This window comes from Onychostoma macrolepis, chromosome 07, assembly GCF_012432095.1.
Source record: "Onychostoma macrolepis isolate SWU-2019 chromosome 07, ASM1243209v1, whole genome shotgun sequence".
In the NCBI taxonomy this organism is placed as follows: Eukaryota; Metazoa; Chordata; class Actinopteri; order Cypriniformes; family Cyprinidae; genus Onychostoma; species Onychostoma macrolepis.
This window is the reverse complement of record NC_081161.1, coordinates 37,235,773-37,263,753: the sequence shown is the minus strand read 5'-3', so window position 1 is coordinate 37,263,753 and position 27,981 is coordinate 37,235,773. Positions and strand designations below refer to the sequence as shown.

The 27,981-nt window shown below is 38.6% G+C and overlaps 1 protein-coding gene and 1 long non-coding RNA gene across 4 annotated transcripts; one reads left to right on the top strand and one right to left on the bottom strand.

Moving 5' to 3' along the window:
- Window positions 1-99: 99 nt before the first annotated feature.
- Window positions 100-27,170, bottom strand: znf638 (zinc finger protein 638). 3 transcript variants are annotated; one of them, XM_058781968.1, is made up of 26 exons: window positions 27,031-27,170; window positions 26,730-26,869; window positions 11,426-12,860; window positions 10,564-10,625; window positions 10,423-10,461; window positions 9,927-10,303; window positions 9,606-9,829; window positions 9,307-9,450; window positions 8,466-8,564; window positions 8,327-8,382; window positions 7,836-8,194; window positions 7,724-7,755; window positions 7,485-7,619; window positions 7,205-7,336; window positions 6,914-6,955; window positions 6,701-6,832; window positions 6,458-6,574; window positions 6,325-6,350; window positions 4,505-6,233; window positions 4,349-4,408; window positions 3,359-4,270; window positions 2,967-3,267; window positions 2,545-2,865; window positions 2,340-2,462; window positions 2,045-2,166; window positions 100-318 (listed from the first exon to the last, which is right to left on the bottom strand). In XM_058781968.1, exons 2-26 carry the CDS (start codon window positions 26,849-26,851, stop codon window positions 235-237), a joined length of 7,185 nt encoding a protein of 2,394 aa, XP_058637951.1. In that variant the 5' UTR covers window positions 26,852-26,869; window positions 27,031-27,170; the 3' UTR covers window positions 100-234. The 3 variants fall into 3 exon arrangements, with proteins under 3 accessions (XP_058637951.1, XP_058637953.1, XP_058637952.1); XM_058781970.1 differs by lacking the exons at window positions 26,730-26,869; window positions 27,031-27,170 and adding an exon at window positions 15,145-15,281; XM_058781969.1 differs by lacking the exons at window positions 26,730-26,869; window positions 27,031-27,170 and adding an exon at window positions 15,118-15,256.
- On the top strand, window positions 15,506-27,002 carry LOC131544048 (uncharacterized). Its single transcript, XR_009272034.1, has 4 exons — window positions 15,506-15,643; window positions 24,561-24,642; window positions 26,591-26,701; window positions 26,866-27,002. It is a non-coding gene; the product is annotated as an uncharacterized LOC131544048 (long non-coding RNA).
- Window positions 27,171-27,981: the final 811 nt, after the last annotated feature.

Here is a 27,981-nt window from a genome sequence, read left to right as displayed (position 1 = left end):
TATTCCTGTAATCATTCTGAAAATTATGTTTTTCATTATAGAGTAGACAATTTCAATGTCTTAGACATTTCAAAAATTAAAGATGCACATAAAGAGATATCTGATTATATGTTACTTTTATTTAGCATGAGCCAATGCATTTCATTCTAAACAAGAAAAATTAATAAAACTTTACAACAAAACAATTGGACCCATCTGTTAACAAAAAAAAGAAAGAAAAACTCTTAACAGGGGCTATTCAGAAGCAGAACCATGACTGGGCGTTGTCTGTGTTGAGCAGCCATCCTGCTGCTGAGCCTTGAGCTTCTTGTAATATTTCTGGAGGAGAGGAGGGAAAAAAAAAAAAAAAGGAGAAAAGTTAACTACATACAGTGGTGTGAAAAAGTGTTGGCCCCCTTCCTGGTTTTTGATTTTTTTTTCATGTTTGTCACACTTTAATGTTTCAGATCATCAAACAAATTTAAATATTAATCAAAGATAACACAAGTAAACTCAACATGCAGTTTTTTAATGAAGTTTTTTATTATGAAGGGAAAACAAAATCCAAACCCACATGGCCCTGTGTGAAAAACTGCTTGCCCACTAAACCTAATAACTGGTTGTTCCACCCTTTGCAGTAACAACTGCAATCAAGCGTTTGCGATAACTGGCAATGAGTCTTTCACATCGCTGTGGAGGAATTTTGTCCCACTCTTCTTTGCAGAATTGTTTTAATTCAGCCACATTGGAGGGTTTTCGTGCATGAATGGACTGTTTAAGGTCATGCCACAGCATTTCAACTGGATTTAAGTCCAAACTTTGATTTGGCCACTCCAAAACCTTAATTTTGTTTTTCTTGAGACATTCAGAGGTGGACTTGCTGCTGTGTTTGGGATCATTGTCCTGCTGCATAACCCAAGTGCACTTGAGCTTGAGGTCACAAACTGATGGCCGGACATTCTCCTTCAGGATTTTCTGATAGAGTGCAGAATTCATGGTTCCATCAATTATGGCAAGTCATCTAGGTTCTGAAGCTACAAAGCAGCCTCAGACCATCACACTACCACCACCATGTTTGACTGTTGGTATGATGTTCTTTTTATGAAATGCTGTGCTGGTTTTACGCCAGATGTAGTGGGACACGCAGCTTCCAAAAAGTTCAACTTTTGTCGTATTAGTCCACAGAATATTTGCCCAAAAGTCAGCAATGGCTTTTGCCTTGGAACTCTCCCATGGATGCTGTTTTTGCCAAGTCTCTTTCTTATTGTTGAATCATGAACACTGACCTTAATTGAGGCTAGTGAGGCCTGCAGCTCTTTAGATGTTGTTCTGGGTTCTTTTATGACCTCCTGGATGAGTCGTCTTCGTGCTCTTGGAGTAATTTTGGTAGGCCGGCCACTCCTGGGAAGGTTCACCACTGTTCCAAGTTCTCTCCATTTGTGGATAAAGGCTCTGACCATGGTTTGCTGGAGTCCCAAAGCCTTAGAAATAGCTTTATAACCCTTTTCAGACTGATACATGTAAACTATTTTGTTTCTCTTCTGTTTATGAATTTCATAAGATCGCGGAATGATGTGTTGCTCTTTAAACATGCTTCACTTTGTCAGACAGATTCTATTTAAGTGATTTCTTGATTCAACAGGTCTGGCAGTAATCAGGCCTGGGTTTGGCTTGTGAAATTTAACTCAGCTTTCTAAAATAATGTGGTTAATCACAGTTCTTTCATGATTTAATAGGAGGGGGCACTTAATTTTTCACGTAGGGCCAAGAAGGTTTGGACAGCTTTTTTCCCTTAATAAATGAAATCATAATTTAAAAACTGCATTTTGTATTTACTTGCATTATCTTTGTGTAATATTAAAATTTGTTTGATGATCTGAATCTTTTAAGTGTGACAAATATGCAAAAAATTAAAAAACCAGGAAGGCGGCCAACACTTTTTCACACCACTGTAAATAGATGTTCAGTCTTGAATACAGTACTTCAAATTAAATAAGTACCAGTATTTTAAACCATTAAGAAATTAAAGTGCAGTTAACATTCAGAATTAAATAGTAACTTGTACCTCCATGTTCTGGTAATGCTTTTGGCTACTACAGTGACTTTTCTTAGCAGTTTCCTCATTGCCATAGAATAGAGAGCAGAGTCTGCAGAAGAAACCCGTCTTGGGTACCACAAAGTCAACCCCTATGAAACATGACAAAAAAATATACATATATATTATTAACTTTGTTTGGTGTTAATGTTGTAAAAAAAATTCATTTAATTCAGTTATTGATCGCAGCATTTTCAAACAAAGAATTTATATAAAGCCAATAGGTTGGCGCTGATGGTAGCATCCTTTCAAGTGGATCTCTTACCAATGGGATTGTCTGGGTTAAACGGGGGCAAGGTGAAGTCTTCAATCACAGGGGAATGAGAGCGGGCCTTCTTAGCCTCTGGTTCCTGTGTTGGCTCAGTCTCCCGCCGTTGCTTGGACTCTTCTGCAAATGAAAATGGAAGAAAGGAATAGGTAAGAACAATGGTACAAAGAAACGCTAAATAACTGTCAATGAGATTAAATACCTTTGATTGTGGATTTTCTGTCAGAGACTGGTGTGTCAACAGCATCACTCTCTGACTTTGCAGAGTTGTCATCATCTTTAGCTCTCGTCCTGTCCTCTTCTGACCCTGAAGAGACCTCTGCAGTCGATGATTCTGGAACTTTCACGGTTTCAGCCTTTTGCGGTTCCGGCTTAACATCGAGATCCATGGATTCGACAGCTGCAGGAGGACTCTCGCTTACGGAAGCAGCAGCCTCTGCTTCACACTCCGCATTTGTCTCGGGCTCCTCTGCTTCTTCAGCAATCTTTGTCGCTCCTCTTTTACCTCTTGTGGATCTCCTCACTACAGAGAGCAAAAGGAGACAACCAGCTTGTCACTTTGCACTTAGAAATACATCTAATCTTTGGGCTTAATGAGAAAGCTGCTTTCTCTCTTTTACTCACCTGGAGTCTGCCGTGTTCTCTTTTTAGCCCTTGTAGCTCTCTTTTTAACTTGCTTGTCCTCTTTGACATCTTCGCTGGGTGGTTGTTCCTCTTCCTCCTCCCCTACTTCATCCACAGTTACAAAGTTCATCTTGCGGAGCTCTTCGAGGTCACAGGGATCCTCTTCTTGGCTTGGCGATTTCACAGGCTCTTCTGGTATAATTGGTGGTGTGGTGCTTGAGGTGGTTGGCTTGTCTTCACTATGCTCCACTTCCTCATTCTCCTCATCATCACCCTTGGCCTCATCCAGGGTTACAAGAGTCTGGAAAGACAAAGAAGAGGTCATGCCAACTTACAAGTACTAAACCAAACCAAGGTAGCCTTAATGACTGTTTTAACCAAAAAAAACTGACCTCAGGATTGAATGAATCAAACTCCTCCTCTTCATCAACAATCTCATCCAATGTAACTAGGCCTTGAAGGTCTTTGTCCAACTGATATTCTTCGCCCCCCGTTTCATCATCTCCAACCTCATCAACCGTTACAAGTGTCTCAGGTACTTCATCAGTCTTCGAATGCTGTTCCTCATTTGTTTCATCGAGAAAATCTTCCTCACCCTCACTGACCTCATCAAGAGTGACCATTGCATCATGGGATGGAATTTCTGAGACCACTGTTGCCTCATCATTATTGTCCATCACTGGGGCAGAGGTTTCAGGCTCCTCAGGATGGACATCTTCTGATTTCTCAAAGGTTTCTGCAGAGGTTGGTGGGCAGAGTTCCTTCTGTGAAGGAGAGGAAGAAACTGACTGGCTTGGCTCTAATTCATCCAAGGCCCCAATGTCAGGGTCTTTTTTCATGGTTAGTAGGGTCTCAACATTGTTGTCCATCTCTGCTGAAGCAGTTTCTGCTACAGTACAAGGCTCTGTTGTCTCGTTCTCATTGGCAGTTTCCATCTTATCTGTTCCCAGTGGTTTATCAGCACTCTCTTCCTGAGACTCTTGCTCTTCTGGCTTTGGAGATGCAACAACTTCTGCAGCTGGTGTGGTTTCTTCAATATTGGCTTCTATTTTATCTGCGCATTCAATAACTTCAGGTTTTCCTATCTCAGAAGCAACAATCTTGTCAGTTTGTTTTGTTTGATCAGCTGGATCTGACTCTGCAATAGGACACACTATGGAGCAGGAATCGGGCTTATCCTCGATCTTCTCATCCTTGACTGAAGACTCAGTATTTGAGACCACAGTGTCCTCTGCATCATCCCCTACTTCATCAACGGTCACAAACTCATCGATGTTAAATGGAAACGGTTCCTCATCTTTTTCCTGAAAAGCACAAATTCTTAATCAGCAATGCCTATCTTCAGTTATTAGACTGCAGACATGTTAAATTTTGACACTTACCTTTTCAGCGGTCCTTGTTTTTGAGTGACTCCTCGAAGGCTGTGAGTTTTTGCTATGACTCTATAAACAAGCAAATAAATCAAGAAAGAAAGATTAAAATTTCAGATTGATTAATAAAAGCAGAAACATCAAGGTATCATACTTGGTACACCTCACCCTGTGATCAACATCATGCCCCCTTAAACGCTTTGATGGAGGGCTTGAATGTTTTGATGGAGGAGTGGACTCCCGCCTGCTCCTCCGGGAGGAGGAGGAGGACCCACAGGATCCCCCACGCCTGTTGGTAGGGGCATCTTCTTCAGAATTACCCCTGCTCCTGTGCCTAGATGTTGGCTCTTTCTCTGGGGATGAGGTGTCTGCAGGCTTACTCTTTGACCCAGAGTTCTGAGACTTTTTCTCTTTTTCGGCCTGAATCTTTTTGCTCTCTGCTTGAGTGGTCTTCTTGGTTGCTTGAGCAGGCTTCTTTGAGCTTGACGGGCCTTTTGTAGTTTTCTTCTCTGCAGCTTTTTTCTCCATTTCTGCCCTCTGTTTGGCTTCTTCTTCGGCACGTTTTAGTGAAGACTGTAAGCGACACTGATGGACAGCTAATTCAAGGGCCTTCAAAATCTCCTGCGTAACTGGAGGAAAGTCCAGAGAGCTGTCATCAATCTGGAAGGGCTCAAGCACCGTTTGAGGACTGTTTGAGGCACATGTAATTGTGACAGATGAATTACTGACTGTTTGATCAGAAGTGGAGGGTAGTTCAGAGGCAGGATCAAAGGTTGGAATGGTGTCAGATTCAACAGTTGCAGGGACATGCTCTTTATCAGGTTCATTTTCATTACTAGACTGTGGATTTATGTCCATCTCTAAAGGTTCAGTTGGTTTTAAGTCATTCGTTTGGCCCTCGTTTTCAATCTTGAGCTTGTGTGTTTCCAAAACATCATCTTTGACGTCAGTGCTTTTGGTAGGTTCTTCTGGACTCTGGGTCTCCATGGCCTCTACTGCAGTTTCCTCACTGCTAACAGTTGAAGCAACAATCTCCATTTCTGACTTGGACTCATCATTATTGTCATCTTCTAACTTTGAATTGTCAATTTTGCTTTCTTCCACAGATGTAGGAACTAATTCTTTAGGAACATCTTCTGCCTGCAGGACATTCTGATCTTTTTTCTTAAGCGATGTCCCTGTTTGATCAGTTGAGTCTATTAAAATGGAAGTTTCTGAGGAAGCTAATTCATGCTCTGCTTCTGCAGACTCCACTGAAACTGCAGGTTCTGAAGTGGAAACAGCCGATGCAACCTCAAGCTCTGTTTTTCCAGATTCTGAAGCAGGAATTGAGGATCCAACTTCATGCTCTTTGTTTGAAGATTCAACTGAAACAGCAGATTCTGCAGGGACTGATGATTCAACTTTAAGCTCTGCTTTCCCAGACTCAGCTGAAACAGCAGATTCTAAAGAGGGAACAGAGGATTCAACTTCAAGCTCCTTGTTCTCAATCTTAGATTCAGTCGTGGGAACTGAGGATGCAGCTTCATGCTCTTTTATCACAGATTCAGTTTCAGGGGTCTCCATGACAGTTTCATTAACAGCTTGGGTATCCTTCTCTGCTTTTTTCTCAGTAATAGTCATTTCTGCATTAGCAGACCCATCAACTGTAATGTCTTTGGGAACTGCAGTAACTTTAGTTGCAGCGGTATCAGCATTCATCTTTTCATCACTATCGCTTATAACAATAATTTCATCTTCTTTAGCCGCAATAATAGCATTAGTTTTTGGATCTTTGTCTTTTGTGACAGGTGGACCTGCAGTAGATGCAGCAGAAGCTCCTGCTGCAGTGACTACCTTTTGGGCTTTGACAGTATTCGTTTTTTTTGTCGCTGCTGTTGTACCAGGAGGGTTTGCTCTAAGAAGAGAGTTAAACATGAGAGAAAATTGACATTTCCAGAACTGTTTTTATAAAATAAAAGCTAACTATTTAATTTCTCTACTCTTACCCTTTTGCTTCTGTCTTCTTTTTAAACTGTTAAATAAATAACAAAATGGTTAGTTGCATTTTTAATTCATTGCCTCTGTAAAAGCATTGAGGTGATGCCACATGTAAATGGAAGACAATACCAGCTGAACTACCTTGACTGGTTTTGCTAGTTGGAAGCTAAGGGTACTGTTCTGGACCACACAACGAAACTTGAGGAAGCGAGCGAAGATAGTCCTAGCGGCAGTAGCATTCTCCATTTCAAAAATAATCTGAGATTAAAACAAAATAAAACAATATTGCAACAGTCAGCTAAAATCTCTGCAAAGATGTTATGTGAGAAAAAAATAAAAATAAGATTGTTTAATTAATACAGAAGTTGAATTTGAGGTGCTTACCCTGCCATTAAGAGGCAAAACTTTCTTGAAGGCACCATAGCGTTTAATTATGGTCTCTACTTCCTTGATTGCCCCAAGTGTTTTTGGCACATTGCCAACAATGAGAAGGCGTTCTGGCAATGTGACGATTTCCTGTGGTCAGGACGGAAAAAGAGAGTCTGAGACATGATACAGGTTATTTAATTTTAATTCATCTTTTTGGCATTTACTTACAGGTGATTTCTCCATGTCCATTAGCACTCTGAATACTGACTCCTTTGGGGCAGATAAAGATAAAGCATTCAGTCAATACTAACCAGAATTAATCAAGTAAAAATGTACTTGAGACATAATGCTCTCTCTCTCATAGACAACACAGAGAGTTCAATATTATTGCATTTTTAAGGGAGAACACAGAATGTTTAATAAATTTGGATTAAAAATCAAAACATACATCATAAAATTTTTCGTGGACATTAATATTTTTTTTCCTATGTATAATTTAGAGATGGAGTGCACACTAACAGTGTAATTCAGGTCGATAGGTTGCATCATCATCTTAACGCTTATCTCATTGTCTTTCACTTTAGCTGGTGTCTCAGAGTAGGCCTTCACCATTGCTTCAACTGCCTCTGTGTTGGGCATCTGCATATAGGCCTAAAAAAGCATAAAAAAATATATGAATGAATGAATGAATGAGGCATTTATATATAATAAATAAATATAATAAACAATACTATAAAAAATAATATGCATATTAAAATAATATAATAAAAAGATATAATATATAAACATTATGTATTACCTTTTGATGAGAGACTGCTATGACAGGAGTTGCAATGAAGCCATATGGTTTAGCAAGGTTGGTGAGGTCATCCTCAGTAACCCCTTCCTCTGGAAGATTTGTAATCTCAACTATATTTTTTCTCCAGGGTATTTCCTGTAGTCAAAGATAAAGAATAGAAGTAGATGATTTAACAGTGAATGTTTTTTTATATGTGAAAAGAACACATATAACAGAACAGAGAACACAAAATAACATACCTTCTTTACCAATTTCTTTGCAACTGCTGTCTCTGCCAAATTACACAAATAAATGTTATACAGATTGTACTGCATGACCACAAGAATTACAGATGAAGACGCAGTCACTTACCTGAACCCTTAGCAGGGGGTTTAGCTTTAGCTGTCTGAACAGTCTTTTTGGGGTCGCTCGGTTTTCCCTTGGTTACTTGAGCCGTCTTGTTGGGGTCGCTTGGTTTTCCCTTGGTTACTTGAGCCGTATTGTTGGGGTCGCTTGGTTTTCCCTTGGTTACTTGAGCCGTCTTGTTGGGGTCGCTTGGTTTTCCCTTGGCTACTTGAGCAGTCTTGTTGGGGTTCGGTTTTCCCTTGGTTACTTGAGACGTCTTGGAACCTGTCACCTCCTTTGCTTTTGTTGGCTGAGGTGCCTTAACTGGGTTTGCACCCTTTACTTTTGCTGATTGGGTTGGTTTTGTTGTTGTAGTCACCTCTTTTCTGTAATAGGACACAAATGCATTTACAGAACCTTTTGCAACAACACTTAAGTATAATTCAAAAACATGACAAATAAAAGTCAACAGTTATATCCATGTTCATTGCAAAACCACTGCATGCATGAGAACTTACTTCTTAACAGGTTTTTCGGTCTTAACAGATTTTCTCCCATCATCTTCTCTTGCATCCTACAAAAATGCACAAATTGGATTTAATGTCAGGGCTTGGTATGGTTCATCTGTAAGTGGAATTGACAAAGAGTCAAACATACCTTCTCCATGCAGACTTTAATAACCTGCCCACGAATTGTCAGGTTCTTACAGTTGAGCAAAGCTTTGGCATCCTCCTCTCTCTCCATACACACTGAGGCCTGAAGAGAGTGCAAACCACAAAAGTTTGCAACAGCTACAACAACTACATTTCAAATGCACATATTTACATTACACTACCATTCAAAATTTTCTTTCAGAAAGAAGTTAATACTTTTATTAAGCAAGGACGCATTAAATTGATCAAAAGCCAGTGGTTTTTCAGGTGTTTTCAACTGTGCTTATAATAAGAAATGTTTCTCGAGCACCAAATCAACATATTACTACGATTTCTAAAGAATCATGTGACACTGAAAACTGGAGTAACAGCTACTTGAAATTAAGCTTTGCAGTCACAGGAATAAATCACATTTTAAAATATATTAAAATAGAAAATGGTTATGCTAAATTGCAATAATATTTTTTTTCACAGTACTACGGTTTTAACTGTATTTTTGAGCAATTAAACATAAGAGATTTCAAAAACACAAAAAAAATTTTTTGCCAACCCCAAACTTTTGAATGGTACTGTGCATTTTTATAAACCCAGGATATACAAGTTATGTTTCAATGTTCTGAGCTAAATAAAAACGGTCACAAAAAAGTATTCAAATGAACTTTGTTCATATGATCTGGGCATTTGTTTAAGCATATATATATAAATTACTAAGTCTGACATATAAAAATATGAATTACACATTTTACAGAGAGGTAGATAAGCAACTAATTAACTACCTGCACTGTGCTGTACATTCAAAGATTAATGCAAAATAAAACCACAAATGATAAACACATTATTTCTACCTCTTTAATTGCCTTGAGGAGGATGGCAGTATAAATCTTGCCAAAAGGCTCAATGGCATCATTCAGTTCTTTGTTTGTAGTCCCATAAGGAAGTCCAATGAGCCTCAACAAACAGGATGTGCCAGGGGCATCCTTGGGTCTTGGCTTCACATCATGCAGAAACAAAGATAGCAATTAGATTTCATGCATAATTATTAGTACAGATAAACTTACATTCATCTCTACTTTTTTCAAAAATCTAAATCTAATCTAAAGTAACGGAGGAACAAACAGCCTATAAGTGCAATATGAGAACGTACCTTTGGAGTGCTGGAGGACTTTGAGATGGAGGTTCTGCTTGACTTGGAGTACTCAGCTCTCTTAGGAGAGGGAGGCCGTTTCCAATTACTGCTGCTACTGCTTCCCTTTGATGAGGAAGTAGTGGAACTACTTTTCTTCTTTGCTAGCTCAGCCAGCAGGGCCGGTGCCAAGGATTTCACCACAGCCTTCAAAGTACTACTGTCTGCGATTGAGGAAAGCTCAGCTGTGGGCAAGAAATTAACTTAATGCATTAGTACACCAAGTGATTTGAAGGCAAACTGTATATTACATAGCAAAAGCATTGCAATAAAAGGTCTTACTTGAAGACATGAGTTTCATGGCCAATCGTTCACTACTGCTAGATCTCTGCTGCCAGGAGGGGCTGCTCCGACGGGGGCTCGAACGGCGTACAGGAGAGCGCCTACTGTAAACTGGAGACCTTGACCGTTGAGATGGTGGACTACGGGACCTCCGTCTGTAAGGACTGACTCGAGACTTCCTATGGGGGGACCGGCTGTGACTTCTGGAACGCCGGTACCTTCTAGGGCTTCGGGAGCGAGAACGGGATCGGGAACGTGAACGGGATCGCTTACGGCGGCTTGAGGAGTCATGGTGCCGCTTCGGACTGGGGGATCTGGAGTACGAGTGCGATCGGGTGTGCCGCTTTGAGCTGCTGTGTTCTGTTTTGGGCTCAGGTCTGTGGATGATTGAGCATTTTCAAGTGAATTTAAAAGCCTTTTTAATATGTAGACAATTATTGTGAATTATAAGATGAATTTTATTTCAAGACCAAGAATGGATATGATAGAGATTTACCTTGAAACAGAGACAGCCTCAACATTCCAGTCAGGATATCTACAACAACAAAACAAGGACACGATTTTCCATTAACAGTTAAACAAGAAATTCTCCAATGAAATTCTTGTGCAATAGAAGTCAATCATAAAAAACACTCACTGTTTCCTAAGACGTCTACAACTCTCAATGTGAAGATTTGTATTCTGATGTTCAAGCCAGTCCTGTGAACAAACAAAAATGCTTTAATTATCAATGTCTGTGCTTTAATTACCAATAGTGCTTTAAACAGTGCAACTGATTATAAAAAAAAAAAAAAGATTCAAAAAATTGAATCTAGAGCTAAAAACTTTCAAAAGAGAAAAAAGAAATACCAGAAGTCCAAATTTGTGACATGATAAACCTTCTTAAATCCACTATAGTCTCATTAGAACAAAAAGTCCACGATTTTCATGACAAAACTTTTTTCCCCAACATGCAAAAGTCCAAGGCGTTGCTTCAGGTATTACGAAGATGGAGATCGCCATCTGCCTTTTGTCTTCTGCAATGTGGAAAGTCATCAGGTCTGCCTTCACAACAGGTACAGTTTTTTTTTTTTTTTCTTTCAGCCAGTCCAAAGTCTTACACTAGGTTTCAACAAAATGTTTTTTCATCGGGTTTCCCCAGGCTTCCAGAAAACTGGAATTGATAAAACTCCTTCTGAAACTGGAATTGGCTTGAAGTAGTCAAGATACATTTTTTTCCCAGCCAGTTATTATCTACTCTATTCACATCAGCGTACTGGCTAATATTTTTTAACCCACAATATGGCAATTAAACAATTAATAAGCAATTGAAGTTAACAAACATAAAAATTTAATTACAGGTTTCTGACATTTTATTTTAAGTTTAATACAGTTTTAGCTCAAAGTTCACCAACACATTTTAAATGAATGAAACAGGAAGTGAGACCCTTTACATACAAAAAAAATAAAAATAAAAGAATGCTTTCAAAAGAGGCACTACTGGGTAAGAAGATACTCACCTTAATCTGGATACATTCAATGTTACATAGAGAGCATGTATGAGGAAAGATTCTTGGCGTAGCTGCTGAGTAATCGTTCATCATGGTCGGAGTTGGAAGCCTCTTCATGGCAGGCATGCTGATTGGAGGTGAAAGAAACGGGATCCAGTTGGCATTCGGACCTCTGGAGATATCGTCAACGGTCATCATAGGAAGAACACCAAGTTGAGGCGGTATCTGCGGAGGAGGTCGACTGGAAGGCTGCAGAATAGGCTGGGAAGCAGAGGGTCTCGCTGGAATCGTCTTAGTGGGTCTCGGATCTACTGGTGGAGGTTTCTGAAGCTTTGAAACTTGTACAGGGCCTGGAGCTGGCTGACGTGGCTGAGGATGCTTTGTGATGTCCATGCCACTGAAGGGTGGTCCAGAGACCTCCCTCACAAACTTTGGTGACTCTTTAGGCAGGTGTTTATTTGCATAGCCATCCGGGCTCTCCTCAGGATAGTCAAATGTACTAGAATGTCCATAGTCAATAACTTTGCTGTATTCAGGTCTCGCGTCAACGTCCCTCTTCGCTTTACGCATTCGGATGTCTCGTAAAATGAACGGTAGGTTGTCGGGGGTCAGCTGATCATCTGGATAGTGGCTTAGAAGTTCTAGGTCCTCACTGGAGAGTCCAAAACTTGCTAGGATGCTGCTGGCACTTTCAGAGGTGTAGCGTGAAGGCCGCTGTTCTGGCGGAGGCTGGCTGTCCAAACCACTTGATCCTCTAACAAAACTTGCAGAAGGGAACAGCTGTGAAGAACTGGAAGGACGGTCCAAACTTGAAGATGTGAAGAGCTTGCTTGGGGCTTGGTAGATGGACCAGTCCGCCTCATCAGATCGCGAAGTTCCTGAAAAGCCGCTGCCAGAAGGAAGCACTTCATCCCTTGTATCCTCTCTCATGCGGGGATCTGGTTTTTTGGGTTGCTGGAGCATTTGAGTGAGAAGACGGACTTCCTCGCGGGCTCCCCGAAGGTTCCGGTCTATGGCGGCTTCAAGATCTGGGGAAATCTGTGACTGGCGTTGTCCCAGTGAGAAGGGCTGGTTGGCCATCAATCCCCCGCGAGAACCGGATATGGAACCCATGCCAAGACGGGCTGCTCCCAGCTCCATTCGAGGCTGTGACCCAAGACCATACTGGCCAGGCACGACGGGTCTCTGACCACTGGGGAACGGCCCTCCACGAGGATTATATAATGGATGCGACATGGTGACCTTGAGCAAGTTGTGCAAGGTCAAAGCAGGTGAAGCAATTGCAGGCGGAGTGACGCTTGTGCCAGCAATTGCATTCAGCTGGTGCAGTGCCAACTGAGTCTTTATCTGTGCCAGCTGGAGGGAGACGGGGCCTAAAAGCGGCAGACTCCCAAAATGCCTCAATGCAACAGGGGGCACACAACTTTCCAAGAACAATGAAAAGCTGGAAAAATTAGGGGAAAAAACACACAGATAGGGTTATTGGCTTGTTGTCTTCATGTCCTCACACAGAAATGGCAAAACGGATGCGACCATTTTCCCCTTCTGTCACACAATCTCAAATCTCCAGCTTCAAGGGATTTAAACAGGTTTCCATGTCTTCACTGAAGAAGAAAAACAGCAAGCAAAAAGGACAAGACAGACAAAGCAAAATAATACCACATTTTAGGAGTATCTTCACACAACTTTCATGCATGAGTTTTAGTAGGGTTCTTTTTTTCGCCTGAATGTGAACAGGGAGGGACAAACATGCCTCAAAACAGGACAACATGATAAGCCAGACTGGTCATTTATAGGTATTAGGCAACTGAAATTTATTAATAACCTGTCAGAAGTACTTTGAACTTTTACATTAATGCTGGTGTGATGTAATTACAGTCTGGACTGTCAATATTGTCCATCCCTGTCAACAAAGATCACTAAGGTGACTTCTCTTCGTGAAAAGTTCAATGAAAAAATAAAGGGAAGAAGCGACTTCTGTTTAACACAAAAAAATAAAAAATAAAATAAAATAACAGCGCTGTTGCACTGAACAATTCTAAAATAAATCAATTTCTAACTAAGCAACCAGGCAGTGTTGCCAAGTCTGTGGTTTTCCTGTAGAATTGGACTACTTTTATACTAGAGCCATGGGTTGTTGTCTGCTCCGCTCCCCTGGAAGGAGGTTTTGACCCCCAGCCCCTGGAGCACGATTTCGATTTCCACTGGAATATGATTGGGCTAGTTTTGAGTACCAACTGGACTGGTTCTGTTACACAGACTTGACAAACCTGCAACCAGGGCTGTTTTTTTTTCAATGGTCTCCACGATCTACTTAGGCATATAGCCTAATGCTTTTGGGACACGCAGTCCAGACCAAATACATCAAAGATGTGACTGGCGAAGCCCTACAATTTATTTCTCTCTATATCAGTTTTTTCTAACAGTAAAAGTGCAGAAAAGTCAAAAGGAAACATTAACCACCTGTTCTACTTCTATAATGTTACATATTACCAAGTTATAAATTAAATAAATAAATACTGTAGGGCAGGACGTGAATTTATCAAACTTGGGAACAATTCCTTTTAAGATCTGTCTTTATTTGCCATCAGTGCCATAACCTTAGTTAACTGGCATTGTATTCGGCATTAAAATTTAATTTCTGATTTAGTTTTTCTACATGCATGTTATTGATCTTATTGCGAATGATTCACCCATGTATGCATTTGAGAGATTAATCTACTACATTGATGAAATATTATAAAACCCTGTTTTTATATAGTGAAACATCAAAACCAATAGTATGCATTAAGTAAGAGAGTTCTTTTTTGATTCCTTTAAAACATGCATATACAAAATTAAAACGCAGCAGTCTACATATCATAAATTAATAGAACATATGCAAAATTTCATCATCAAACACCCACCCGAAACCCTCCACCGCTGGGTTTTGGATTGCATTTTCTGTCATTTCCCTGCAGGAAGTGTTTTAAAGGGAACATTTACCGCAAAATGAAAATGACTCAGACGTGAGCCCGCCATCCAGCGACTGAAAACAAAATGTCCACTGAACAGTAACCGATCGCCTCGCACAGCAGCCATTTCTGATAACAGGCCTAAACCTGTGTTACATGTCAACCACTGGACACTAAACGGAGATACTCTTCCGGTCATTATGAAGAACGATACAGAAACACAAGATGATGTTACAACCCAAACATCTGCTTCAGTTCCCCTCTGGACAAAATTAGACCACATGTACTGCAAATGGAGGGCATATAACATGCAGTATCGTGTAAACAACTGCTAAAACACATTTGTCATGAGACTGGACAGCTGACCAATCGATGGTGAGGAATTACACCCAAACAATGATCTATAACGCCTCCATTAGCGAAACCGCTGACTACTATCATTTTAATGGAAGCGTTATAGTCTGGATGGGGTGATGTTTTTGAGGCCAGTGTGCCGCATACAAAGTAAAAAGCAATGTACAATTGCACGAAACACGCAGTAAGAGTGATTTGATGGGCAAAACGGTCATGAAATCAACCAGATTGTTGCAGGCCTCTGGCTCTGCAGCTTCGCCTCAGTGTATCGTTCACCCCGAGCAGACGACATCGTCATTTTATAAAGGAAAAATCATTTTATTCCATAAATAAATCACCACATTTACACTAGAAGGGTTCCCAACATAGGTGAGATGCACTACAATAACATACCTCGTACTTTAATATGCAAAATCTTACTGTGGAAATCCGACGAGGAAAACGCTCCGCTTTCTGGGGACGTTGGGCTTGCGTCTCAGACGCGATCAAATGATCGCAGAGTTGAGCAACGGGTCAGGAAAACCAATCAAACCCGAACACTTCCAATCTTTGACTTATTATTCAGTAAACTGTTAACTTATTATTCAGTAGACTAATTATTTCACGAGACTGTTGCACTGTTTGCACAGTAGTTCATAAGAGACGGGTTTTACGCCGTTTCTTGTAAACAGTAGAGAGGGGGTCGTTTTTAAGGATATCCAAGAGATGGCAGTGTTTTCATTTTTGAGACTAGTCTGACTCTTTTTCAGTCAGGCGAACACTAGTGATTAAAACATTACGTCTAAACAATGTGGGCCTACAAACATTTCACTTTCCTCATACTACAGTGAAGCTATATATTTATGTATTTTAGCTCATTAAGTGTTGTCTAAGTAATGTGGCATGACAGACAGATCACCTTGAGTGTAACAAAGCAGCTGTAAGTACTTTAATAATTGTACTTGATTGCTATATTTAGGCTTAGTTTTGTGGAATTTGTACTTTGCTAGAGAACTATTGCATTTCCATTGTAAAATCATACTTATGGCTCCTTATAAACACTTTTGTGAACTTGAATGAAACAAGTTAACTTAGGCTGTTTGATTGAATGAAACAAACCCACTGTCTCTTAATTCCAAAAATCTGTTTGTTTAAAAAATGCTTGACTTTTAAATACTAAATACTTTGACTAAGAGTAATATTTTTATTATATGTCTCACCACAGTTTTTAAAAGAAAAAGTAATTAGATTTTTATCCTTTTTTCTTAAGAGTATTTATTTTATTGTTAATTAGACTATTTGAGGACATTTACACCCGGTTTCACAGACAAGGCTTAAGCTAGCCCAGACTAAAATACATGTTTGAGCTGTCTCAACTGAAAATATCTTGCTCTGACATATCTTAAAATATGTCAGTGTTATGTGTCGAGATGCACAATTTTTATAAAAGTTGCTTAAATATCTTAATTTAACTAAGGCCTAGTCCTGGCTTAAGCTAAGCCCCGTTTGTGAAACCAACATGCATTACCATAATAATGCATTACCATAATAATTTACAAGAAACATTGCATTTACTACATTGTTGATTTTCAGCTTTAACTAACTCATCTAGTTCTTACCTTTAGAAAGAGTTTGGTTTGGGAAGCTGGTAATGTCATGACTGAAAGAGTAATAAGAGAGCTGTTATTTTGCTAAGGTGAAATCTATGCCAAGTGTTCTGGCTTAGTATCAAGATCGGCAAGCAACTTTATTTAACCCTGATGAAATCATGTAAGATATTATTTTGGCCATTGCAAAACATTTAGATATAAATAAATAAATATGAATAAACAATGTTTCATTTTCCTCTCTGTGAATATTTCCAGCTGTTTATTTTAATGTTTAATGTTAAAATATACAAGCTCATAATATCTTACTTGAGCAATAGACTATATCTTATTTTGATTAGATTAATAGAAAGCCATTAGCTTCTATGGAACATGACTGCTTATCCAATCAGTGCATTTTATTTTGTATTTTTCAGTTCTGTAAGGAAACACCCTGATCCCTCTTTGGCCATCATTTCAGATGAGCCTTCTTTAAGTAGCCCAGTATAGCATGCTTTTATTGTGTGAGAGTGTGAACCTGTTTTTCATACGTCACACTTTGAACTTCTGAGATGGACAACACAAACACGGTGTATTAACATACAGACATCTTTTTCCACATCCCACTGAGAGAAAATGCAGGAAAACGCCTCTCACACATATGCATCAGTTCTTTTTCATCCCCTTCCCTTCACTCAGCTCACTCAGAATGGTCAATAGTAGAATATAATGTTCTACATGAATTCAAGTGATATTTAGAGTCATGTTTGGTATCATTTGAATTGTATCAGAGCATCTGGTGCAATGGTCTCATTCTTACAAGAAGTAAACTAAAAGGTAATACAGATCCTAAGAGTTTAGAGGTATTTTGCACACTGTAGAGGGCGGGTCAGTTCCCAGTGTCTTTCATGCAAATTACCTTCCGTCCCAAAGGGTGATAACTCTACTTGATCAATGCAAATTCCAATTGTTAGTTCCTGTCTCCATCTCGGGGGACGTTGGTTTTGGTCTGAAGTACTTAAGGAAATGTTGCAAAAGGATCGGGGCCTTCTGTAGCCGGAATGAGCCCATAGGATGAAGTGTGTTCGCACACTTCATACTATGTATTTTTCTCAAGTCGGGTATGCTTACTCTTAGATTCATCTTTGAGATTTTGATGTCTTGTATTGATTTGATATCTTTAAATTGGCTGTATAATTGGCACAATACATATTTACTTGACTGATAATAAATGGTTACATTTGATTTTATTCTGACTTACTCTGAAATTATTTTCTCAAGTAGATTAAGTGAAGGCGTTAAGTACATACTAGATCTCAGGTTAGATGGAGCATGGGGCACATCAGGTGAGTTTCTAGATTTCTGACTAACTGCTTGACTTTAGTTAAGTTGTTATGCAGTTGCATTAACTGTGGGGGGCTAGATAAAATACTATTGAAATACTAGCATGGTTCAGGCATATTTCATAGTGCTAGCCATAACCTCTGGTTATTGTCTCAGCTTTAATCAAGTTGTTATATAGTTAGACTAACTATAGGGGGCTAGATAGAAACACTACTGAAGTATCATAGTACTAGCCATAACCTCTGATTATTGTTTGAGCTTTAACTAAGTTGTTGCATAGGTGACTGTAGGGGGCTAAACAGAACCACTATTTAAAAATGACAAGCATGAAGCGGTCTATTAAATAGTTAGTCATAACCTCTGATTAATGATCAGACGAGGGTTTGTGACCGTGGGGTACATGTACATCGGCCAGCGTGATACACCCTGAGCGACATAGATTCCTTATGAACGCGTAATAAAGTAAAGAGTTAACTAGAATAATCAAATGTCAGAAGAATAATAATTAGAAACAGACGAACCAATTTGCATTTCAACCTAAATTCAAGGTCATAATAAAATGGAGTCAGATTAGAATTTAACCTAAATTTAATAACTTTGCATGCTGACAAGACCGAACACGCAGGAAACCTTCATCCATCATTGGATACCTTCTTTGGGCCAAATGCGTGGACCTTACAGTTTCCACAAAAAAAAAAAACATTAAGCAGAACAACTGTTTTGAATATTGATTATAGTAAGAAATGTTACTTGAGTACAAAATCAGCATATTAAAATTATTTCTGAAGGATCATGTGCATCATTACTGCCATTAGGAATAAACTACATTTTACGTTCACGTAAATTGCAATAATTTTTCACAACATTATTGTTTTTATTGAATTTTTGATCAAACAAGTGTTGCCTTGCTGAGCATAAGAGACTTCTTTCAAAAATATTTTTAAAAATCTTGCCGTCCTTAAACTTTGATTTCAACAGTAATGTAGGTTAGTAAGGCTACTCAGTTATGGCTTGCTCGTTAAGCCATCTTTTTTTTAGCATAAATGAATCAAATTGTCTGTCTGTCGCATCAGTTTGGCAATCCCAAACTCACACCCTGAGTATTTACTGTGCTTGACCACATGCTAATCTACTGGGCAGAACTTGAGATCAGTTAACCAGGAGAACAAGTCTGTGTCCTGCTTCCCAGAAACATTATACATTATAAGTGGATTGTAGAAGTGATTGATACCAATGTTTTCTTGCAATCTATTTGGGCATCTAATGCTCTTGGGAGACTCAGCACTCCAGGTCCAGCATAGTGACAGACCAAAATCATTCAAGCACCAGGGGCCAATTTCAATCAATAACAGTTTGGGCACAAAGAGAGAGAGCTGGCCTCATTGCAAACACTCAGACATGAGCGACAGAAAGAAAAAAAGACATGATGAAAGGTGTAATTTGCACTTCAAGCAAGAGCATAAGAGTTAGATAAACAGTTCACCCTTTTCATCCCGTCCCTTTGCACGTACTGTAGCTACGTTATGGGCAGCTGGCATGACACCATTTGTCTGGCAGGGCAGATGATATGGACTGTGAGGGGTCCCGTTAACAGATAACTAATTAAATATAAGAAGAATAAATGCCCTCCAGGGGTTGGGGGAATACCTACCACTCAGCGCCACAGGACAGACTCTCCCAGGAGCCCTTCAGTTCTTAAAAGGTCACGATAACATGATGTCCTCATGGCAGATGGAGTATCAGGCTACAAGTATTTCAGTTTGCATGAAACCCACTGGGTCTTATTTTAGACGTCTAGGTTTACTGTGTCAGCTCAAAGGATAATTTACATCATATATTGTGCATTCTGTTGTTTATTATATTTAAAAAGGATTAGTTTATTATTTAAATAAAATAATTAGCTGCATGGCTGCATGTCTAAAGAATATTTATGTTCATCATCTTGTTTGTATTTGTGTGTATGACACTGTGCACCATCTATGTGACTACTGGCCATATACGTTTTATGGACAGGTCAACTGCAACAAATTCTGATTGATCAAGTGGCTTTCTATTGTACCGCCTGTATTATTATGATATTTTAATATGAAAAGCAGATTTTGGTAGTACAATAATGTTATCTCACTAGTTTACCCAAAGATTTGCAAAAAGGATTTTTGAATCATGAATCACTTCCTTCAGTCAAGAAAATTAATGTAGATGAGTTTGTTTCTTCATTGGACCAGATTTGGAGAAATTTAGCAGTGCATCATTTGCTCACCAATGGATCGTCAGCAGTGAATGGGTGCCGTCAGAATGAGAGTCCAAACAGCTGATTAATATGGTGGCCGAGAGAGCTCAACGTGCTGTAAATAGAAAAAACACCTGCAAATTAAGAAAACAACTTCATCAATTTGACAACACCCATGCTACAAATGCTCACAACACAAACAAATAAAGAAACCCACTGCAAATAGAAAAAAAAACACATGCAAATTAAGAAAACAACTTCATCAATTTGACAACACATGCACTACAAATGCTCACAATACAACCAAACAAAGAAACGCACTGCAAATAAAATTCTTTGTTTGGTTGTGTTGTGAGCATTTGCAGCGTGTTTCTTTATTTATTTGCATTGTGAGCATTTGCATTACCTGCTGTCAAACTGATGAAGATGTTTTCTTGATTTGCTGGTGCTTTTTCTATTTGCATGTGTTTTCTGAAGTTGCAGCGCGTTGAGCTCTCTCAGCCACCATAGATTAAAAACACCACAATAATCCATAAGTAATTCACATGACTCCAGTCCATCAATTAACATCTTGTGAAGTGAAAGCTGCATGTTTGTAAGAAACGAATCCATCACAAGGAGCTTTAAATTTAAACCATCGTGTCTGGCCAATACCAGTCCATATTAACACTTCCTCCAGTGAAAAAGTACATTCCAATGTTTTTCTTTCACCAATGTATTTGTTTAGAACTGTTTTCACTTGGAAACTGTGCTCGATCTGTGCATATTTCTCTCCTGGTTCAGACTTTTTCACTGGAGATAGCAGTATTGAATAGAGAGTACTTGTATTGGATTATTTGTGGATTATTGGGATGTTTTATCAGCTTGTTTGGACTCTCATTCTCATGGCACCCATTCACTGCATTGGTGAGCAAAAAAGATGAAGAAACAAACTCATCTACATCTTGAATGAACTGAGGATGAGTAAATTGTAAGCTAATTTTTATATTTGGGTGAGCTATTCCTTTAACCCTTAACTGTCACTCACATTTTTGAACATAGACGTGAAAGTGAACTATCCAAACTTAATTTTTTATAATTCATGAACAAAAACATTTTGTAACATGGTTTTGATGTTCCATTTTCTAAAGTGTGATAGAGAAAAAGGCAATGAAGAAGACTTTTTGTGACAAAGGTCAGAACTCCTGTTATGATGTAGATTTTTCAGGTACACTCTTGTCATAAATTAATCTATTACTTTTCCTCCATATTTTTTAACAAAAAACAGTGGTCAAATATCTATTTAGGAGTCTTAGACTTTTCCAGCGATATATAGTTTGTCATGATTAGATTAGGATTTAATTGTAATATATAGTGAAATAAACTTAGGCGTCCCACAGAGGGGATGGGTGACAGTTAAAATATCTGGTTATATTAATGTAAAATTAATGTTAATGTTTGGTTTGGTTATTAGTATGAAAGAACATCCTCTCACAGCATGATTTCTTATGGATATCTGCTGGTTAGCTCAAATGAGCTGGTTAATGTTTCCATATTCAGTTCAAGTGGGCTTTGGTCTCGTCACCCCATCCGAAATGAGTTCTTTCAGCACCTTGACACCTTCTATTTCAGAGTACAGACACACACGGATAAACACTTACACACCCTCATGCAAACACAACCCCTTTAACCTTCTCCCACACCCGTGATTTCAGAATTGTGCTGGCGAGGCGTTTTGTGGTAACTCTGTCCTCAGATATGTTCACCATCTTTTCTGCTGTAACTGAAAACAGCTTGCTCCTCATTTCAGCTGTCCTCATCTCACTCCTTTTCTTCCAAAGAAACCTTGTTCCAGGTTCATGTGTTTGATAAAACTATAATTTATTTGAGCTATGGTGGTTTATATAAAATCTCTCAAGAAAAAAGACCTGTTTTTGATTTGAATATATTTCATATTTTATAGTTAATCAGTTTTAACAGTAGTCAAAGTAATATAAAGTTGCTGTGAGTAGTAAGCAAGGCATAGTCCAATAGGTAATCTGTGAACACCGTGTATTTGCACTTGAGGTTTGGGACTGGCTGTGTTGACATGACACCCTTTAAATCAGCATAGCTTCTCTGAGTTACCTTACACAGTGTTCAAGAGTTTCTGGCCAGTTAATGGAACTATCACTCGCCCTTTAATACTACAAATGTTACATTCATTAAACATCTTGTATAACCATTTTTAAGCTTTGCAAAAAAAATGTTATGCCTGTACTATAAGACGACATGTGTAATTCTAGTTGTGGTACTGTTAGGGCCACAAGCTCTTAACATGCACACACAATCACTGTAAATCATGCATGCCCATAAAACATATCCAAAGCATATGTAACCTTTCTGAAGGAGGAACCCATAAATCTTGTTAAGGGGCCCAGATATAGATATCCACTACTGCCCATCTACGGTCCTTATGGCATTAAAAGGCCAAAAGCCAAGGTCATGCCAGCATGTGCTAAGGACATATTGTGGATCCTACAGGATATAGCATATAGGTGTATATACTGCATTTAAATACTTTTTTAGTCTGATAAGATGTTACTTTTTTCCAAGCTGGTTGTTACAAGGTAACACTGTGTTACACTGTGAAAGGTGAAAAGGAACCACATGAAATTTTCTAGTATTCAGTTTCTGATAACAGCTAGTGCCATGAGACTATGATTAACACGTCTAATTCTGCCAATGAATCTTGCCAAAGTGTTCACAGTAGTCTGGTCAGACTTTCCTTCCCATGTTTATCTTCAGTTTGACTTCATGTCAGCTGATTTTCCTTTTTGTATATTGGTAAATTGAATAATTCGTACCTTTCAGAATTCTAAGCCAATAGTAACACACAGCTGGTCAAATGTTTGGAATAATTAAGAATTTATGAAGGATTATGTGACAATGAAGACTGGAGTAATAGCTGCAATAACTCTGCTTTGCCATCACAAGGAAAAAAAAAATGTTATTAGAAAACAGTTCTTTAAATTGTAAAATACTTTACAAAATTAAGTTTACTGTATTTGTGATCAAATAAATACAGCCTGGGTAACCAATAAAGACTTTTTTTCAGCAACATTAAAAATCTTATTCCAAACTTTTGACTGGTAGTGTACAATCGTTTTTTTAATTGCTTTTTTATTGGTTTTAAAATGGGTATTTTACTCATCTTGCTCGTAAATGGCAATCACTTTAAATATGAACTTTAGCAGCAGGATGAAAACCAATGTTGCATCAATGATGTTATGGGTAAATTAGTTGGCTTTACTGCCTCATAAACCTCCAGTTTTAAAGGCTTGCATTATTTTTGGACACCACAGGGGACACACACCATTTAGTTCACAGTATGATTGTTGTATGATTGAAGTACATACATAGGATAGCAATTGTAAGAGGGAGAGGAGAGAGGAGAGAGGAAAGAAACCATAATCTCCTGTGTCAATGTTCAATCAATGGCATAAGCCTGTGGCTGTGACTACTTCCAGAACAAACAAACCAGAGTCATAAATCTGTTTCAGACTGTGTTCAGACTTTCATCAAGCCATGGGATCATCACCATAACTTTGTGTTCCAGGCCATATCACTGGACTCATTCAGATGACAGGGAAGCGACAGCAGATTGTCACCTTCTATAATACAACAGTCCACACTCTAAAAAATGCTGGGTTAAATACAACCCAGTGCTGGGTAAATATTGAACAGAACACATGCTGGGTTGTTTTCAACCAACAGTTGGGTTAAATGCTTAACCCAACCTTCTGGGCAGTAACCCAACTGCAGGGTTCGTCCATATTTTACCCAGCGCTGGGTTGTATTTAACCCAGCATTTTTTAGAGTGCATGTAATTGTTTTTGGAAGATTCCTTCGCTTGCATTTCATCAGAACTAAACTGATAGTCAGCTAGCAGGTGACTGATAAAGGTCATCATTCGGCATGGTTTAGCTCACCATCTTTTAAGTTATGACCCTTTGCTGTGTGCTGAATTTACGAGTGCAATCATGTGTTGTGTGTAGCTGCTTTATTGAGTTTGCATTCAGCTGCTTGACATGACTGGCCCTTCAGCTCAAGGGTCTATTTGGAGCAAGCAGCACGTCGTGGTAGTGTAATCCAGACAGACAGCAGGAAGACATTGCCTCATGTGCTTTGTGAATGTGTCACGATTATCTTTCAATTCAGAATTAGTTTGCTATCAAGATGAGTATAATGAAAATGCAGATTTTGATGATCATATGACACTGAGAATGATATGATCGATTAACACTGTTGAGGTTTATAATGATATTTCTGCAATGATGATGAGGACAGTGACAAGAAAACAAATGATTTACAAATGAAAGATGAGCTGTCATGGTGTGTTGGGATGGAAATGGCATATCAGTCTGAGCGTAATGGAATTTACAAGAATACCACAGCGGACACATTGTGGGCTTCTCCAGACAGTCTCGCCACGGTCCCACACAACCATTGTGTGCAAATGTCAATGTCAAATGCACAACACGCAGATTAGCAAAAACAATCTTTCCCACTGTGCTGTTTTCACTAATTGTAAGTTACAGTTACATGTTACACTAATGCAGTTACAATGAAAGTAAACAGGGCAAGGCCCTTTCATGGAAATATGAAGCTTGTATTTTTGTTAAAGCACTTACATGACTTAATAAGTAAAAATCATTATTATTTATGTTGTAATGTAGGCTCCAACCCCTCCTCATGGCCCTAAAGCAAGTATAGAAGATGGATGGATGGAAGGAAGTTGTCTAAGTTATCATTTTTGAGGTAAGACAACTTTTGTAGGCAGTGAAAATCTGGTTATGCGTTGATAATATGATTGTGGATGGCGTCATGCTCATTTAAACAGTCCTTTTCATATAGTTCATGTGTTTTCACTATAATGTCTTGTGCACAAAAACATAATGTTTGTCTTGTGGATGTCTATTTATTATAGTATCTATTACCTTGTCCCTTCATTATATGTGTAAATGCTATTTATATAGTTATGTAATAATTTGATATATATTTATACATTTATTATTTTAATATGAATTATTTTTGTGGTAATCAACTTTATAACACAAATGCTGTCAATAGAGTGAATTTGTATTGAATCCTGAATATTCTTTTGACAGGACAACAGATAACTGAAAATTATTTTTTGGGTAATTTAATCATAACCTTGTTAGCCTTATTTGTTCATCTTTTAAAACATGTTGGTTTGCTAATCTACAGAGTATCAGAGTTAGTTTGTGTTAGAGCAATGCACTTATGGTCACTGCTCCAGACAGCAGAGGAAGATCCATTGTTAGCATATAAAGAATAAGGGAGGAGAAATGGATGTGACTTGGAGAGAGAACAACAAAATCCTTTCATCCACAGAATTAGTGGGTTACATCAACCAGTTCAGCTGGGAATGGAGGGGAACATACCAAAGCAACAATTAGTCCATAATCATGGTACTTTTTAAGTAATCCTAATAGCAAATACTGCTTTGAATTAAAGTCTTGTTTTGTTTTGACTGTGTCTTTCATTCAGTTTAATGTGGGTGATCCTGTAGGTGTAATGTTAACTGAACCAGTGTTAATCTGGGCTGAGTGACTAAAGCAATGCAACATGAAGTAAGCAACAGTATCCTCTAGTCATGTGATCAAGAGAATAAATCTAGGCCCAAAATGTAAAGCTATAAAGCTCGCAAGAACAAAGGGAAGGTTTCTTAAATATGTCACCAATTTCATGGCAAAATTTAAAAAAGGTAACAGTTTCTACAGTGTACTTCAGATATATTAAAATAATTACCAGGTTGAGTTTGGCATTATATTACAGACTTATATTAAATTATATTAAAGCTCATGTTGGGTTAAAAGGTTCGAGACCGCATTTTATACACGATAATGACACTCCTTTGCATAGTAAACTGCAGACACAACAGGTGCTGGTCCCTGCAGGCGGCGGAAAACCAACCCCTTGAGCTTCTTGTTTTTTATGCTAGTTGGTCTAAGGGCCATTATAAATGAATACAACATGGATTATATAATTAGACTATTGCTATCAGGGGATACTGACTCACACTAAAGGAATGAAACCAGTCATGACTAGACTATGATTATAAATGCCTTCACCAGCAAATTTGATTTGATGTGACATTGCCAAAAATCTTTTTAAAGACTTTGCAAATCATATTCAGATTAATGCTAATTAATTTGATAGAACTACACAGCAGAAAATCATATTCTTTAATGAGTATTTTTGCCTTGTTTATCGGTTAAAATATGTAATAATCATTAAAACAAGATACATGTAACTAAGCAACACCTTAAAACTTTAAGACTTGTTTTCATAGACTGCCTCTTGAACATTAGTAAATTTTGTCCTATTGCACTGGGAAAAAACTTGAACTTTTTATACTTACAAAAGCAAGTGAAAATTAAGACAAAATACACTCAGAAAACATGCCTCAATGATAATTTAAACCAATTTATCTTGTTTTAAGGATTTTTAGAAGTAATGTTTTTTTTTTTGCAGTGGTAAATAATCATTGAAACCCATTTGAAAAGTTGTTCTTCCAACTTGTACTCAATTGATTCAATGTCAACATAAAGTTTCAACATAAAACAGGCACATGAGCAGGACACAAAACACAACAAATCTCACGTCCAGACAGGTTAGTGAATTAAACAGCTTGAGAGGGAAGACAAACACAAATGACATTTCTTAATTGTCTTTGTTTCAGAGCCTACGTCTCAAGCCACACATTTTCAGACACAAGTATCGTTTGAGCACTGAATCTGGATCAGCTCCTACCCATGAAGACATCAAAACTGATTTAAAATCAGTTTAATAGGTTGGTTTTAAAACACGTCTCCACTTACCTATTTGGGGTATTCGGTTGAGAGAAGAGAGCCAGGCTATTGGCCTGTTTGTTGACATTGTTACTTGTGATAGCATTTGTTGAGCCATCTTGGGAATTTAGTTTCTTATTGCTCTTTATCATGCTTCCGCCCCTAGAAAGCTGAATGGAGGATCCACAAATAAACCGATGCACAGGAATACAGAGTCTCAGATTCACAAAAAACTTTCAGAAGGATGAAAAAATGTCTAGAAATCAACACATGATGGGATGCTGGTTGTTGTGGATAGTGTTACGATAATTGATTGGTTGCTGATCCTTACCTGGAGGTGCAAACAGGGTATTGTTTATGGGTTGCTACATAAAATGATTTGGTGAAGGGGCAATAAATAAGCGCTGAGAGTAAAACAAAAGGTCACAAAAAGGCAAAAACGTCCCAAAATAATGACAATATCCAGTGCTGTGTAGGTAGAGAATCTTCATTTGACATCCGTTGTAGAAAATTTCTTTCTTCAGCAAATGATTTGAAAAATTCAAGCTGGCATTGCCTTGTTGACAAAAATGGCACAGTTTCATATGATGCAAATACTCCTATATAAAAAAGGAAAGTCTCAAAAGAAAGAACGTCTCCATCCTAGATGTCTTCACTGACAGCTATTAAAGATAAGGCTGGGATTGCAAAGGGTGTCCTGGGATTTCAAGACACACGGCTTCTGCCACCCGGATCGGTCAGCTGGTGTAGCTGGGCCAAAGTGTCACATGCCGGACGTCTGTTGGGAGGGGAGAGAGAGAGAGGTATGGTATTTCCCTCTCTTGCTGCTTGGTAGCAAAGGGTAATTTAAAGAGACATTCCTTCCTTCTATATCCTATGCCCCCATTCCTCTCTCTCTTTTTTATGTCTCCCTTGCTCTCATAGCTGACTGCTGACCCCATGTGTTGGCTCAATCTCTTGCACATTTTCATTTTAATAGATATGTTAACATGATTACTCTCATCTGAGTAATTTTAAATATTTAAAGGGATAGTTCACCCAAAAATGTAAATTTGATGTTTATCTGCTTACCCCCAGGGCATCCAAGATGTTGGTGACTTTGTTTCTTCGGTAGAACACAAACAAAGATTTTTTAACTCAAACCATTGCAGTCTGTCAGTCATGTAATGGCAGTCAATGGGCTCCACGGCTTTGAGAGTCAAAAAAAACATACACCAACAAAACCAAATTAAACCCTGCGGCTCGTGACTATTCACTGAGGCCTAAAGACACGAAACAATCA